This window comes from Ochotona princeps, chromosome 4 (genome assembly GCF_030435755.1).
Source record: "Ochotona princeps isolate mOchPri1 chromosome 4, mOchPri1.hap1, whole genome shotgun sequence".
In the NCBI taxonomy this organism is placed as follows: domain Eukaryota; kingdom Metazoa; phylum Chordata; class Mammalia; order Lagomorpha; family Ochotonidae; genus Ochotona; species Ochotona princeps.
In genome coordinates, this window is record NC_080835.1 from 105671042 (window position 1) to 105685755 (window position 14714).

At 51.8% G+C, this 14714-nt stretch overlaps 1 protein-coding gene across 1 annotated transcript; it reads left to right on the forward strand.

Moving 5' to 3' along the window:
* The first annotated feature begins 1963 nt into the window (after window positions 1-1963).
* On the forward strand, window positions 1964-5301 carry SPATA19 (spermatogenesis associated 19). Its single transcript, XM_012929261.2, has 6 exons — window positions 1964-2160; window positions 2321-2377; window positions 2757-2849; window positions 2986-3077; window positions 4856-4933; window positions 5229-5301. The coding sequence occupies exons 1-6, from the start codon at window positions 2083-2085 to the stop codon at window positions 5293-5295; spliced, it is 465 nt and encodes a 154-aa protein (XP_012784715.2). The 5' UTR covers window positions 1964-2082; the 3' UTR covers window positions 5296-5301.
* The last annotated feature ends 9413 nt before the right edge of the window (window positions 5302-14714 follow it).

Below are 14714 nucleotides of genomic sequence, written 5' to 3' on the forward strand. Positions count from 1 at the left end.
CCAGCCATTGGCTGCTTTTCTCCCAGTAGTGTAACACCTGCCTAGGTACAAGGCAGCCTAAGTAGTTGCCCTTAGCTGGGGGCAGCATTATTCTGGAATGCAAATGCCTGTCAATATTAAATTTGATTATTTGCATCATGGCAAATATAATGATACCATCCAGAAATGAAATAATAAAGTTACAGCTCTGTGCAATAATAATATAACATTAAGTGAAGGGGTCATGTGTCTCTATGCAAACTTAACCTGTTATGAGAGAGGTAAAAGGTTACCTTTGTTGGGGGAGACTTTACTGGGTTCTGCTGGGATACTGCAAGTGTCACACATTTTAATCTGGGAAGTGTTCAAATGGGGTAGTGTGTGTGTGTGTAAACATTTTTGAGCTATGCATACATTTATACATCTTACTTTGTGCTTTTTGTAATGTGGCACTAAGAAGCTAGAATAGATTCCTGTACCTGCTTCATTTTGACGACACAAACACAGCATAACCAGTATAGAAACTAATGAAAATCTAATTTGTGAAATGAATGAGAACAAGGTTGAAGGGGTGAGAGAGGGGGAGGAGAGGAACTTCATTGAATGAAGTTTTTATTTTTGAATTCTTCATTTAGTTTTTATTTTTGAATTCTATTGTTCTAGAATTACAGATTAAATAATAATAATAATATGAACAATTTCTGGGAGACAGCAACAGGGATAAGGGATTTCATCTGCTGTTCTACAGATTCCAGTGTCCCTTGGGCTTTGGGTGGGGTCATGTGACTAGAACTGGCACTAAGGGAGTGAAATCAAAGGCGCTGGGTTGAGTTCGAGAGGAGCTGGTTTCACTCCTCTCCTGTGCCCTGGTCACATGTGGGTTCCAGCCAGAATGGTGGAGCCAAAGGCTGTAGGCTTCCTAGGTTTCCCAGCCACCGTACAGAGCATCTCGCACTGGAGTTTTTCAAATGTGAGTGTTGGTTCGTTTGCCTCAGGTCTCTGCATAATCTTGTCTACTCTATCCCCTCCATACGGTCAAGGTATAAAATCAAGAGGGTTGCTTGGGGTGGGGGGCAGAGATAGAGTGGCTAGGATGGTTGGGGTTGGGAAGAGATAAAGCTTTTCTGTGGTCTTGAGAAGAGAAAGAAAGGCACATTTATAGAATACTAGAGTTTGAAGAAATTGGGCAGTATTATCCCTTTCGTTTTAAGGTAAACAAACCAGGACCAGGCAGATGGAAAATTAGACTGGGAGAAGACACATGAAGAGTTACTGGTAGAGATAGAATCATGACTGCCAATTCTGAGGCTCCAGGAATGGTCTCCGGGGTGAGTTACTCCTCTCTCGGGAGGCTCAACGTTTGCAGAATCTTTTGTGAAACTGTAAACTTCCTTCAGTTTCCTCATGAACTTTCCAGATCCATACGGTAACTACCTGACCCCATCAACTATTTGCCCCCAATTCTGATATCACAATGCAATCCTCTTCTTATTTCCACATCACTTTCCGTATGGAAAAAACACTGAAATAGAATTAATCAGAAAACATTTTTTGAACACAAAGAAGGAAAAACATGGAATATTCCTGGAAAAAATTTCACTCCCCTTCTTTGATTCTTTTTCTAGGGGGACAAAAATTAATCTTCTCCCATCTGTAAGGTCAAGAATAGGAAACAAATATCCTGGCTTTGTTTTCAATGAATGTCTAGAGGTCCCAGGCCATTTTGACACTGATTTAATCCCCTGGTTTGCAAAATCTCGTTTTGTTTTGGCATTGGTCAAGCCATCAGTTCCCCGCCTCCCACCCCAATATGATTGTCCAGCTGTGGTTAGTGTAAACATCCCCCTGCGTCTTCCTCAGGCTTATTGTAGAAATACCTGGTCCCTACCTCTCATCTCTCCATTTCTAAGCTAGGAAGAGCCTTCTGACTTTCATCTTCCATCACCATTCTGACCTCAGACATCAAAAGGGGTCATTGTCATGTCACCACTGGTCAGCCAATCAGGGGCCACCGCCTTCAATGACTTTCATGTCCTGTAGGAGTTCTCAGGCAGTGTCAATGGAAGGAGGGTGTCAAGAAAGAGGCCTGGTTTAAGTCCAAAAATGATCATCACAACATGGATTGTATATATCCTCACACGGAAAGGTGCAGGGCTCCCCTTTCCACCAAAGACCAGTTCGGTAAGCACCATGGGCAATTGCTCCTTATATATTTGCTCACACATGGACCTAGGCAATCTGGTGGGAGCCCCACAACATTCAACACTGACTAGGAGTGAGGGTGGAGGAGTGGATAAGTGTCTAGATTTTCTGAGGTCATCAACTTAACTATTTGTTCCAGGACATTGAAGTTGTGGAAAGCGAGGCAGTATCTGTAGTACAACATTGGTTGAAAAAAGTAAGTATGATTTCTCCATGGCTCAGAGTAGCTCCAGGTCTAGAGAGCCGGCCTTGGTGGGTGTAGGGATCTGGACTCCTCTCTCCGTGGGCCTGGGAAACTCTGTTGCCAAATGCTTTGTCTAATTCACCCTAGTGCCTTTTGAGGACAATGAGACTTATGTCCCGGTAAGATATGAATCATTGCTATCACCAAACCCATATACTTCTCAAGCATCTGGGACTGAGGGATTCAGCCCAAGGTATTCCAGGAAAAACTTGTTGAGTGAACGTGCATGGCATGTGATTTTGCGATGGAGAAGAACAAAAGGGAAGGAGATGAGAAGGTCTTGGGGTTGAAAGCAGAATAACATTCCAGAGGGAAATTCCTCACCTTGCAGACAGAAGAAGAGGCTTCCCAGGGAATAAAGGAGAAGATGTCCAGCAACTCAGCCCCCATCCATGGCCAAGACGTGCATGTCACCAGAGACGTGGTAACGGAGTTGGAGAGCACCTTCGTGGGAGAGGGAGCAAGGGCTAGGAGGGAGGCGGGATGGCTCCCTGTCAGGGACTCCGGGCCAGGGAGGTCCCTGAGGCAGCATCCACAGGAACCCCATTGGAATCTCATAGGTGAAGCACCATCTCTCAAAGTCTGATCTGTCAGCCAATCAGAGTCAAGAGGTCCTGGAGGAGAGAACACGAATTCAGTTTATACGGTGGAGGTAAGGTGCCCCAGCCATCCTTCTGCAAAGACTCCCTGTCTGCTGGCATTGCCTTGGGGCCGTAGGGAATATTTTTGCTATGCTGAAAGCTCAGCTATTTTCTACAACTCTCACTTACGTGAGGGGTTGGAACACAAGGTTTTTCTCTTAAATGCTTCTGAACATCTTTCAGACTTTTGTTAGTTTTGCACTTGAATTGTTGAGGCGTGGCTGCACTTTTAAGAGCTTAAAGAAAATAAGCCATCTCCCATGTCCTCCCTGGTGCCCATGCTTGCTGGGGCTCGGGATGGTGGGCTGTGGCTGGTCGCTGGCAGAACCGTACAAGCGTCCTCTCCTCTCCATCCTCTCCCTGCCCTCTCCCCACCCTGCGGCCAGCCTTGCTCTGCTCTTGGAAAGAATCAGGGCTAATGCACTGCAGAGTGCAAGCCCAGTCCATGCATGTGGTAGACTGGTGTCCAGGCTGCTCTGTGTCGGGCAGGCCTGCACGCTGCACCTGTCAGCAATGCATTCCTTGACTTGGATGATGTGTGTAACCTTCAGACTTGTTTTAACTCTTGACTGCATGACACATGTAGTTTGAATCTTGGGATACAAATCAGTTTTTTTAAAATTTTTTTTTCATGATTTGATTCCATATTTCTCCATGCTGGGCTTTCTATAAGAAATTTAAACCAACAAACTGCCTGACTTCTGCTACCTCCAAACCACAAGTTTTGGTTATGTAACGTTAGTTGGCAGTGTTATTGCTAAGCTGCTGCTGCAGACGCCCACTTCTCGGAGCTGAGCCCCTCAGTGGGGTGCGGCTGGGCTCTGGACCCCAGCTTCCTGGCAATGTTGGCTCCAATTGTTGCATCCCTGCTAACCAGAACAACGTGGGAGACTCACACTGTGCTCTGGGCTCTGCGCTTTGGTCTAGCCCAGCCCTGGCTGTTGCAGGCATTTGGAGAGAGGATCAGCGGATGGAGGTCTCTTTTTCCTGTTTCCATCTCAAAATCACTTTTTAAAAAATAACAGTCTATTTATTTGAAAAGCAGAGAGAGAGAGATTGAGAGAGAGAGACAGAGATCTTACACGCACTGATTCATTCGGCAGTGGTCACTATGGCCAGCCAGGACTGCACCAGAGTCAGGGCCTTCATTAGAGTCCTCCACATGGATGGCCAGGGCCTAACAACTTGTGTCATCATCCGCTGCTTTTCTCAGGCCACAAACAGAAAGCTGGATCAGAAGTGGAGCAGCTGGCACACGAATCTGCTCACATGGGGTGCCAGAGCCACAGAGTGGAAGAGGAATAGCCTTTTATGTCTCCATGCCAGCACCCCAGATTAGTTCAAATTTTTTAAAATAGGCATCTGAGGTGCCAATGTGGTGGCGTGTCAGGCTAATCCTCACCTCTAGTGTGTGACACATAACAAAAATGACAGAGGAGCTGCGATGTTCCTTTTGACAATGCTTGAGATGCCTCAGGAGGGATGTGACGTGACGCGGATCCTGAGGTTGGACAGGAACTCAGCAGCTGTGCCTTACAAGCCATACAGACCTGCTGATGTTGGAGAAGGCACTCACCTGGTCTATTTCCTGCTTGCTCCCTGCTCAGCATCCCAGGGTGGCTCAGGAGTACTCAATAAAACACCTTTGTGCCCATGACCCAAGAAAGGCAAGGGCCCATCTCAAAGATTCACGGGGCCAGGGCCACTGCCCATCGGCTTGCAGCCCTAGCAGTTTTACCACTGGTGAAAAAGAACCCCAGGACCCCAATGTTTGAATGGCATTTTGCAGCCACACCCGAATCTTCCAAGTGCCGAGTGAGTTGACGAACGATGTCATGCAGGAACGGATTGAGCAGGTGAGACGCAGGTAAGCAGAATGGAAGGAAGGAAGGTGGGTGGAGGGGCTGCAGGGCTCCAGTGTCCTTGTACAAAGATTAGCAGCAGCAGCTCCCAGGCCTGCTGTCCTTATCTATGCCCCACATTCTTGGGGCTCTGTCAGCCCTACGTGGAACCTCCAGCCCACGAGGGCTCCAGCTGGACGCCTCTTCTCTGGACTCTGACAACAGCCAAGGCACATGCTGTCAGCCCCTGTGCGGAGGTAGGGTAAGCCCTGCCCCCAGGCACCCTCCCTTCCACTCCGGCATCTCCTCTGTTCCCTGCAGCATCTCCCATCTTACCTGCGACTCGACTGAGGACCCCAGTTTCAGATCTTCCAATTCGGAATGCTAAGAACAAGGTGAGAGCGCAACAGGTGTGGAGGCAGATGGAGTCCTCTTGCACACAGACGCAAAAGATGAATTTGACCCTGAGGCTTAGCCTTCCCCTAATGGCAATCGGAGCCCTGCAGGGGCCCTTGGGCCTTGGCCACACAGCCAACTTTCAGGTTGGCTTGCGTCAGAGAGCAGCTGCTGAGCTGCTCATGGGCTTAGGATTGTGTGGCTAATTGGCTATGGTGGAGCCTGCCACTATGCATTGCTCAAAGTTTCCAGGCCTTGCTTTGAGTCACAAGACAGGACAGCTAGGGGAATCTCTCTTGGGCTTTGGATCTGCCAGCAGTTAAAGGAACCTTGAATCACAGCTGGCCTGGTTGCTTGTGCCTGGTTCTACTGATCCTAGCGATGGCTGTGTATGGGGGTCCAGGGGTGCAAAGTCAACGGCAGGTGACACTGCCACAGGTGTCTCTTCAGGGCATCTTCTTGGGGCAAATGCCATCTCAGTTATTGGCTAATGGCTTAAGGATGTTTTCAAGGTTTGGCCTACAGTCTGTCACACCACTGCCTTTTCTTTTGTGGTCTCTGCTCTCTGGACCAAGCTCTGTGGATGTGCGGAGCAGCAGGGCTGGAGGGAGGCATCACATCTCCCAGATGTGTCCCCTGGGCATCTGTCTGCTTTCTAGGGCCAAGTCCTGCAGGGTCCAGAGCAGCCTATGTCAGAGGACCATCCATCTCCTGCTTGACCCGACGAGGGACTGATGGGATGTGGGAGATTCCAGCGGGTGAGCCCCTCATCGTGACATGGCGACACTGGAATCTCCTCTCTGAACTGCTAATAAAGAGACGTGCTATTTAACCACCTACCCAATGCTGGTGGGAGTGCTTTTCCATTCATTTATTTGTTAGATGCTGGCTGCCTCAAGGGGCTGGCAACCTTGCAGGTAAGATGGACAGCAGGTGGGCCTGGTGACAAAGGCAGGTTCCTGGGCTGAGCTAGGAGGACTTCCTGAGGGAAGCGTGATTGTTCTGTTGCAAACATTGATTTTGTTTCCATTTATTTCTTCTTCAATGCCTTGCTTTTCTCTCTCTGTGTGTTTCCTCTATTATTCTTTTCTCTGAAGAACTCCTAATCTTTCTTGCAAGGATCATCTGTTAGTTACAGCTTCCCTCACTTTCTTATGGACTGTGACAGACACTATTACTCTTTCATGTTTTAAGATAATGTTGCAGGTTGCGGAAGTCTAGGTTGGTTTAGGTTGTTTTTTCCCTTCAGTTCTTAAATTTTTCACTCTGACGTTTCTCACATGGTTTCTGGAGAGAAGTTGGATGTGATTCTTATCCTGGATCTTCTATTTTCCCCTCTAATTCTCTTAAGAGCTTTTAAGTTTGTCTGTCGTTTTCTGCATTTGAATGTGGTATGAGGAGGTGTAGATCTTTTTCCCTTTATTACCTCATTTTTGGCTTTTTGTTTTCCTTTTGGCATTCCATTTTAAGTATGTTATACCTTTTGCAAGTGACCCAGAGTTCTGGGAAATTCAGTTCCACTTTTCCCACTCTTTTTCTGTCTTGGCTGCTATTCCCGTTTCTTGAAAGTCACGAAGTGTTCCCTTAGTTCTTCTGGTCTACCCGCAGTTCCTCACTGGCATTCTTCAGTTCTGACACAGCATTTTTGATGTCTAGCACTCCGCGTCTCCCTCACAGTGTGCACTTCTCCGCCCACATGCATGTTGCTCCTTTCCCCAGCGGAGCCCTTGGCTGTGGTCACTCTCGTACTTCTCCAGGCTGATTGCTGCAGTGGCTCAGCCCTAGCACGTCTGATGTCGAGGCTTGCTCTTTCCCTTCAGACTACACACGCTGTCTTCTAGAACGCCTCTCAGTTTTTTTTGATGAAAGGTAGCAGTGATGTATCGGGGAAAGGAAGTGTAGGAAGACAGGCCTTGAGCACAAGACTCTGCCTGGATAGGAATTAAGCTATGTTTATAGTGTGCTATAGTTGTGTCCTCCGACTCGGGCCAGTGAGATGGCTCAACTGGTTTACTCTCTGCCTGCAAGTGCTAGCATCCCATACAGGTGCCGGTTCATGTCCTAGTTATACCACTTCCCATCCAGCTTCCTGTTTGTGGCCTGGGAAAGTAGTTAAAGATGGCCCAAAGCCTTGGGACCCTGCACCTTCATGGGAGACCAGGAAGAAGCTCCTGGCTTCTGGCTTCAGATTGGCTAAGCTCCAGCCATTGTAGCCACTTAGGCAGTGAGTCAGCAGATGTAATATTTATTTTTTTGTCTCTTTCTCTTTGTAACTCTACCTTTCCCATAAAAATAAATAAATATTAAAAACGCTTCCTCTGATGTCCTTGCTTTTCCCTGCTGTCCTCAGGCCTCCCTGGTAACTCCTTCTTAAACAGAGCCTGAGCTTTGTTATGTAGGAGCCTTAGGAGAGCGGTGCTGCGAAGGGGTCAAGTGTCTAGTTCTGCAGGTAGGTCACGAGTGAGACTGTGCACCCCATCTGGGGAAAGACTGGAAGGCTGGAGAGAAAGGACTGGAGTTACATATTTAGGCTTCCAATGCGGAGAAGGCAAAGCTACAAAAATATTTATTTGTTTTAAAATTTATTTGAAATTGAGAGGTAGAGTTAGAGCATGAGAGAAAAGAGGAGAGAGAGAGAGATAGCATCTGTCCACTGGCTCAGCATCTGTCCACTGGCTCAGCATCTGTCCACTGGCTCACCCCTCCTGCGGCTGCAATGGCAGCCAGGAGAGCTTCATTTGGGTGTCCCATGTGGCCTCAGGGGCCCAAGTGCTTGCGGATCCACTGCTTTCCCAGGCCGTTAGCAGGGAGCTGGACCAGCAGCAGAGTAGCCAGGACATGAAGCGGTGCCCACATGGAACGCCAGCGTTGCGCGTGAAGGCCTTACGTTTGACTCCAGAGCCCCGACCCTCAGACATAGTTGAAGATGGCTACTTTGCCCTCTGCCTCGGGAAAAGTGAGTTTTCTCTGAGGACTCAGCAGGGCTTCTGAAGGTGAGACCTCTGGGTCTGTAGCTTGTCTGGCACGACACGGCAACAGCGCGTGAGTGGTCAGGATCCTGCCCTGTGCCTGGCTCTGGGGCATCTGGTCTGGTGGTCCTGGTTCTTGGTGACCCGCTCTCTTTATCTCCGATTTTCAGGCCAGCAGTGTGCCCTGTGAGCTCAGCTGGTTGAGTGATACATGACAGTCGTTACGTTTTAGCTTTTTCTTACTGTGAAGTTGGTAGTGATGATGTGCAGCCTCTTTGCTTAGAATCTCATTCGGCATCTGCTAGAATAACTCCTGTTCACCGAGCGGGGACTGTGTGCTCGGGTCTACCTGAGCGCATAAAATGTACTCTAGTGTTCAATTCCAGAAGCGCTTCGATGCGAATGTCAGTAGAGACGGCACGAGGCCTGAGGCTTAAGCCCCTCTGCTAACCTGGCCCGGCCCTAAAGTCTCCTTCCTCAAACTGCATCCTAATATGTATGGGTCCTGAGCGAGGCCTGGGGAGTGCAGGCAGACATGTGATCCATGCTGTGCCGATTCATTTCCTTAGGAAACTTCCATTTGGACAAAGAAGATGGACTGAAAATATTGTGGACTCACATTTCACTGCTCCAAAGGAGAAATGCTGAACACGAGGGGAACTTGTGGGTGACGAAAGAAAAGCGAGGGGCACTTCGACATAAAAGCATGATTCCAGGGCCTGGCACTCTGGCACAGCACATTAAACTTCTTCCCGAGGGGCTGGAATCCCATATGAGTGCTGGGCTGAACCCTGGCTGCTCCAGTTCTGGCCCAGCTCCCTGTTGATGCGCTTGGGAAAGCAACAGAGGATGGATCAGCTTCTTGGGCCCTTATCCCTTTGTGTGGAAGGTCCAGCAAAAGTTTCTGGCTCCTGGCTTCCAAGCAGTGCAGCTCTGGGTATGATGGCAATTTGGGGAGTAAAACAGGAGCTGTAAGATCTCTCTGGTTATGTAACTCTGCCTTTCGAATGAACGAACGAATGAATGAATGAATGGATGGAAACAGCATGAGTTCCAGTTTACAAGACGAGGCCCAGGAAGTTCAGAGCAGCTGAGTAACTTTGCTGCTGTTACACACTGGCAGATGGCACAGCCAGAGTTGAGTCCACGTGAACTCGTGTCGAGGCCAGCACCCGACCCCTGCCCTGGAGGGCTCTGCCGATGGGGAACTGCTTAGCTGGAGATGGCGATGGTGGTGCCTGGGCCCACCCGGCTCACTGCGGAAGTAGGCAGAACACCTGCTCTCCTTGTTCAGCCCAGAGGGCGCTGGGCAAAGGGGGCGGGTGTCGGTGGGGCCCTTGGGAAGGAGGACTTGACCATGGCTTGCATTGATGTTGGAAGAAGCGTTTGCCTGTTAGATGCGAGCGATGTCCCCATGTGCTGGTGAGGACCAGGGATCAGGAGCCGGCTTGAGGTGGGGCTGGTGACTAGAGAGAGAGAAAAGGAGGAGTCTGGAGGGAAGAAAGGCCTTGGATGCTGAGTGATATTTTTGGGCAATGCGGCGGCAGCTGGCTCGGACGGGGTGCGTTCATCAGGTTGGTGCTGGGGCACCGCCCAGAGTGTGTGTGTGTGTGTGTGTGTGTGTGCGCGCGCGCGCCTTGGGGGCGCGGGAAGCGGGGCACAGTCACATGGCCTTAGCTGGCAGGTGCGGCTTGAGGTGTCTGCTTGGATAGGAGTCAAAGGGCAGACAGGGCTCATGCCAGGCCTGCTGGCCAGCAGGGACCTGGCCTGTCTGCTGGCACTGGAGGGAGGCGGCAGGTGGAGAAGAGGTGAGCGGGCATTCTGCAGAGTCCTCCTGAGGCTGCTTGGACAGCTGGCCGGAGTCCTTCCCAGCTCCAGGGCAGCGGCGGGACCTTCCCTCTCCACTCCAGGAGCTCAGGCGGTTTCGCCACACACCACCAGGTGGCGCCATCGCCACACAAGACACCCTTTTCTGAAGGTGACTTGGTTGGCTGGGCTGGAGTCAGCTGTGGCCTGGAGTGCTTGTTAGAAGAGGTATTGGGAAAATCTAAATTGGTGATGAGGTTTGGTTAGAAAGAGGATTCATTAGCTTAGAGCTGAATCACGCAGGGACCCTTCATCCAGGGGTGCACTGTTGGCCAACACTTGGTGCTACGTCAGTTCAGACAGGAGAGAATTTAGCTCATGGTGCTAAAGGGACTGATGTACGCAGCTGGAGCGGCCTCAGTAGTGGTGCAGAGATGGGACCGGTTTTCTCTGCCCCAGACCAAAAGAGACTGCCAGGGCTTGGGGGGCTTTGGTAGCCTTGGGCAGCAAAGCAGGAGACTTCTGTATCAGGCGTACCCCTACGTGGGAAGGGGGTTAGGCTGGTCTCTGAACAGGGGAATGGGCTGGGCAGAGCCAAGAGCTGGGCAGGTGCGCCAGAGGTCATGCCCGGGTTTCTCAGAGGCGGAGGGGAGCCCACCATCTGCTAGAGGTGCAGGCCAGGGGTGGGACTGGCCGGAAGCGCCAGGCTTTCTTCTGGGGACAAGGAGATTCCTCTGGGACTCTCACAACTGTGACTCCTCCCAACCTGGGGCAGGAAGGAAAGCACAGCGTGGCTCACATGGAGTTTTGTTGTGTGTCCCACTGACCCCAGGAGAGGAGTTTGGGAACAAGCATGCCTCCTTTTCCTGTGTTACAGTGGGACAGAGCCACAGTAAATTAACAGAAAATCACTGGCAAATCTGGGGCCAGTGAGCTGTGACCAGCCATTTGTGTAGCTAAATGGAGCTGAAAGAGCTACTACAAAGGTTGTGGGTCAAGGATCCCTGGGGGAGGGGCGGGATAGGAGGAAGGGGAGGCTGCCCAGGCTCCCAGCAGGACTTCCAGGGGCTGGAGGCAGAAGTGGGAGGTGGAAGGAAGGGCCATCCTGAGATATGTCCCTTCCTAGGGGGACGTTGCTAAAACCAGACACAGCTGGGGACCGCCCAGCCCTGAGGTCCAGTGGCTTCTACAAAAAGCAGCATGCAAATGGGGCCCAGGATCCAGCGTGGGAGGGCAGGGCACCAGCCAGGGTGAGCAGGTGTCTCCGGAGGGGCTGCGGATCCACGCTGCTCTCACTGACAGACCAGGCTCCGCAACCCACCTGCAGGGAGCAGCCTGGGACCCCGAGAGGGTCAGCCTGTGGCAGAGCCTCAGAGGGACTGCACAGCGAGGGGCGAGGCCAGGTGCCAGCCTGAGGGGGTCAAACAGCGGCAGGTGCGGCTGTGCGGGGCAAGCTGGAGTGTCAGGGCACTGCTGCTGCTGGAGCCTTCTCCATCCGCTTGCCCCCAGGGAACCCCGCGCCCGAGTGGGCTGCCTCGGTGGCTCCTGCGTCGTCGGCGCGCGGGGGAGGAGAACACCGCAGGGCCGCCGGGCCGCGCGCGCCGCGCAAACAGCAGCTTGTTCGACACATTTTCCAATTACTCCGCAGCCTCCGTGGCGGTGCTCAAAATTCATTCTCCATTCAGAGAGGGCAAGAAGCAGAGGCCAGAGGAAGACGCGGTTGCGCCTGCAAGTGCACAAGCCTCCCAGCAGCCAGCCAAGTGCCCCCCGCCGCCCCTCCGCCCTGCTCCAGACCCTCCGGGAAGCTGGACAGGGAGGCGGGTCTCTGGCATCCAAGCTCTCTCCACTGTCCGCTTTGCTTGACATGGGGTGGGAAGGACTTGCAAGGGAAGAGGGCAGACGTAGTAGATGCAAGTTTACATCAATTTTGTCAGAATTTGCATTCAGTAATTATTTGAAAGGCAGAGAGAGAGAGAGAGAGAGAGAGAGAGAGAGAGAGAGAGAGAGAGAGAGAGAGAGAGAAACTGTGCCTATCTTCTGGATACATACAACAGCCACACCTGGGCCACACCAAAGGCGAGATCTCAGAGATCCATCCAGGTTTCCCACGTGGGAGGCATGGCCCAAAGTTGTGGGCACTGCCTCCGGGGGAAGCTGGAATGTGGCAAGGAGACAGGACGCCAGCACAGGCACACCAGTGAGGGATGCAGCTGCCACCTGCAGGTGGGGCCAGGCCATCTCTTCCTCTGCTGTGCCGTGGTGCCCCAGGCAGGCGCTCAGCATTTGTGGGCTGAGGAGGCAAGCTCAGGGCTCCCACCTGTGGCCTGTTCTGAGGTTCCTCGATGGGTGGGCCCGGAGGTGCTGCGGGGAGAGGTGGAATGGTTCAGGCCTGGTGCAGCAGACTTGGCCCAATGAGAACTGGCATGTGACAGATGCGTAGCAAAGAGCACACACTCGCTAACAGAGTGCATGAACGGGAACTGCTTCTGGCACACATGTGTTGTCATGTCACGCCAAGACCAAAGCTGCCAGCCCCAGATGGCTTGGGCCGGAGCCCTGACTATTCCATTTGGTGGCTGTGTGACCCAGAACAAGGTGCTACAGCTTTCTGAGCTTCAGTTGCCTTGGGGGTTTGTGAAGTCAAGTGGAGCAGCCCCTGATGAGGGCACAGAATGTGCCTGCCCCCTGGTGCACCTGAGCCTGTGGTGGTCACAATGATTCGTACGCCCTGGAAGAGGCGCCAAGCTTTCTGGCACTCACCAAATCCCTTCACCTTCCTCTGTGTGAGCTGGTGACCTCCTCACTCCGCACGGGAAGGCTCAGGGGCTGCCCTTAGGAGTTTGGCCTGGAAGGCGAAAGATTTGGGTGAGAAGATGCCGAGGAGGAGCCACACGTGTTTAGGGAAAGTAAGACTGTGAGGTGTGCATGCGGGAGCCACCGTGGGGCGTGTGCCCTTGATGACTGCTTAGGCAAGACAGTGCCTGCACCTCTCCAGGGTAACACAGCGTGCCCAGCGCATGGGCTCTGAAGGGGACTGGCTCGCCCAGGGTGCCCTCCACTTTGGGGGCGGTATGCCGATGGAGAAAGGGCTGCCCTGGTTGGGCCTGGACAGTAGAAGGGAGGTATGTCACCCAGTGGCCAGCAGATGATGCTGTTGGGCCAGCATTGGCTGCTGTTGGGCCCTAGCCAATGGCTCCAACATGATGTCCACCCTTGGGCCACTGGTCGCTCATTTTGCACTAAGTACACTGTGCAGAGCCACCCTCCACAAGCAAGTGCCCGCAGCCAGCTCTTTACCTGTCCTCTACCTGTCCAGGCAGAGCAGACGCCAGGCTGGGCTATGAGCACAACACTGCAGCTCTTCTGTTCTGTTGCTGGGCTCTGCCCTACTAGAGCAGGGATTGGTGCTGTCAGGGCATTGAACTTACCTTGACCCTCTCCAAAGCTAGACTTGCTGTCTGCACAGCATAGGGGGCTTCTGGATTCAGCCAGGGCCCCGGGAGAGGGACAACAGGGGGAATACGCTGGGCAGGGGTGGATAAAGAAAGGGGTAACAGTGTGAATCTGTGTCTAGTGTCTTCAGAACCCCCTTTGGGGACCTAGGCTGTGTGTCCCCCTTATTGGTTCCTAGGCAAATTGCACTTCTAAGGAGCACAGGGGCACGTTGCGGAGTGTTACCCTCATTGGCTTCACTGAAAGGCTTGGGATGAGCCCAGGACCTCAAGTTCTTCTCAGGCCCATCCTCAGTCCCCGTCAGGTCAGTGTCGAAGTCCTTGCAGATAAAATCACAGCTTTCTCAGTGGAGGGGAACTGGGGCTGTCCGTATTCAGCACTAGTGGAGCATACGCTGTTTGCTCAGGTGTAATGACCTTCAGTCACTCAAGTGTCCTGCCCAGGTCTAGGTGGGCTAGCCAAAGCGAGAGAAGGAGAGACAAACAACTTATGGATGTTCACTCAGTATTCTCTGCCCTGGCTCCCTTACCCATTTGAACATTTTAAAAATTATTATTATTATTAAGATTTATTTCATTGGAAAGGCAGATCTACAGAGAGAAGCAGAGGCAGAGAGAGAAAGATCTTCCATCTGCTGGTTCACTTTCTAAATGGCCCCAATAGCTGGAGCTGATCTGATCTGAAGCCAGGAGTCAGGAGCTTCTTCCAGGTCTCCTGTGGTCTTCCATGGGCCATTCTTTGCTGCTTTACCAGGCCATAAGCAGGTAGCTGAATGGGAAAGTGGAGCAGTGGGGACACGAACTGGAGCTCGTATGGGATATAGGTGCTTCAGGTAGAAAATTAGCCAGCTGAGCAGTTGCACTGGCCCCCAAATTATTTCAGAGTAGTCTCCCATCTCCTAAGGAATTGAAGGCTGATCTCACAGGTTGGTGGCAGGGAACAAGTGACTCAGGCAGTGGCCACTGTCTCTTAGGATCTTCATTGGCAGGAAGCTGGCATCAGGAACTGTGCCATTGTCGGATGTGGCATGTGGGCATCTTACACGCTAGGCTAAGTGTGTCTCCCTAACCCTTAGTTTAGCTCTTGCAGGAATTCTCAGGTTTCCAGCTTTGCTGAGTTCCTTGTGAAGACAGGTTCTGTTTTCTGCAGGGACAGACTTATCCCCCAGTGTGGGGGCAGCCTC

Excerpts from the sequence above, each read along its gene's own strand:
- SPATA19 (XM_012929261.2), top strand. The coding sequence starts at position 2,083 with ATGATCATCACAACATGGATTGTATATATCCTCACACGGAAAGGTGCA. Across the intron at positions 2,378-2,756 it reads TACAACATTGGTTGAAAAAA|ACAGAAGAAGAGGCTTCCCA; the intron begins GTAAGTATGATT and ends CTCACCTTGCAG. Across the intron at positions 3,078-4,855 it reads ATTCAGTTTATACGGTGGAG|CCACACCCGAATCTTCCAAG; the intron begins GTAAGGTGCCCC and ends GGCATTTTGCAG.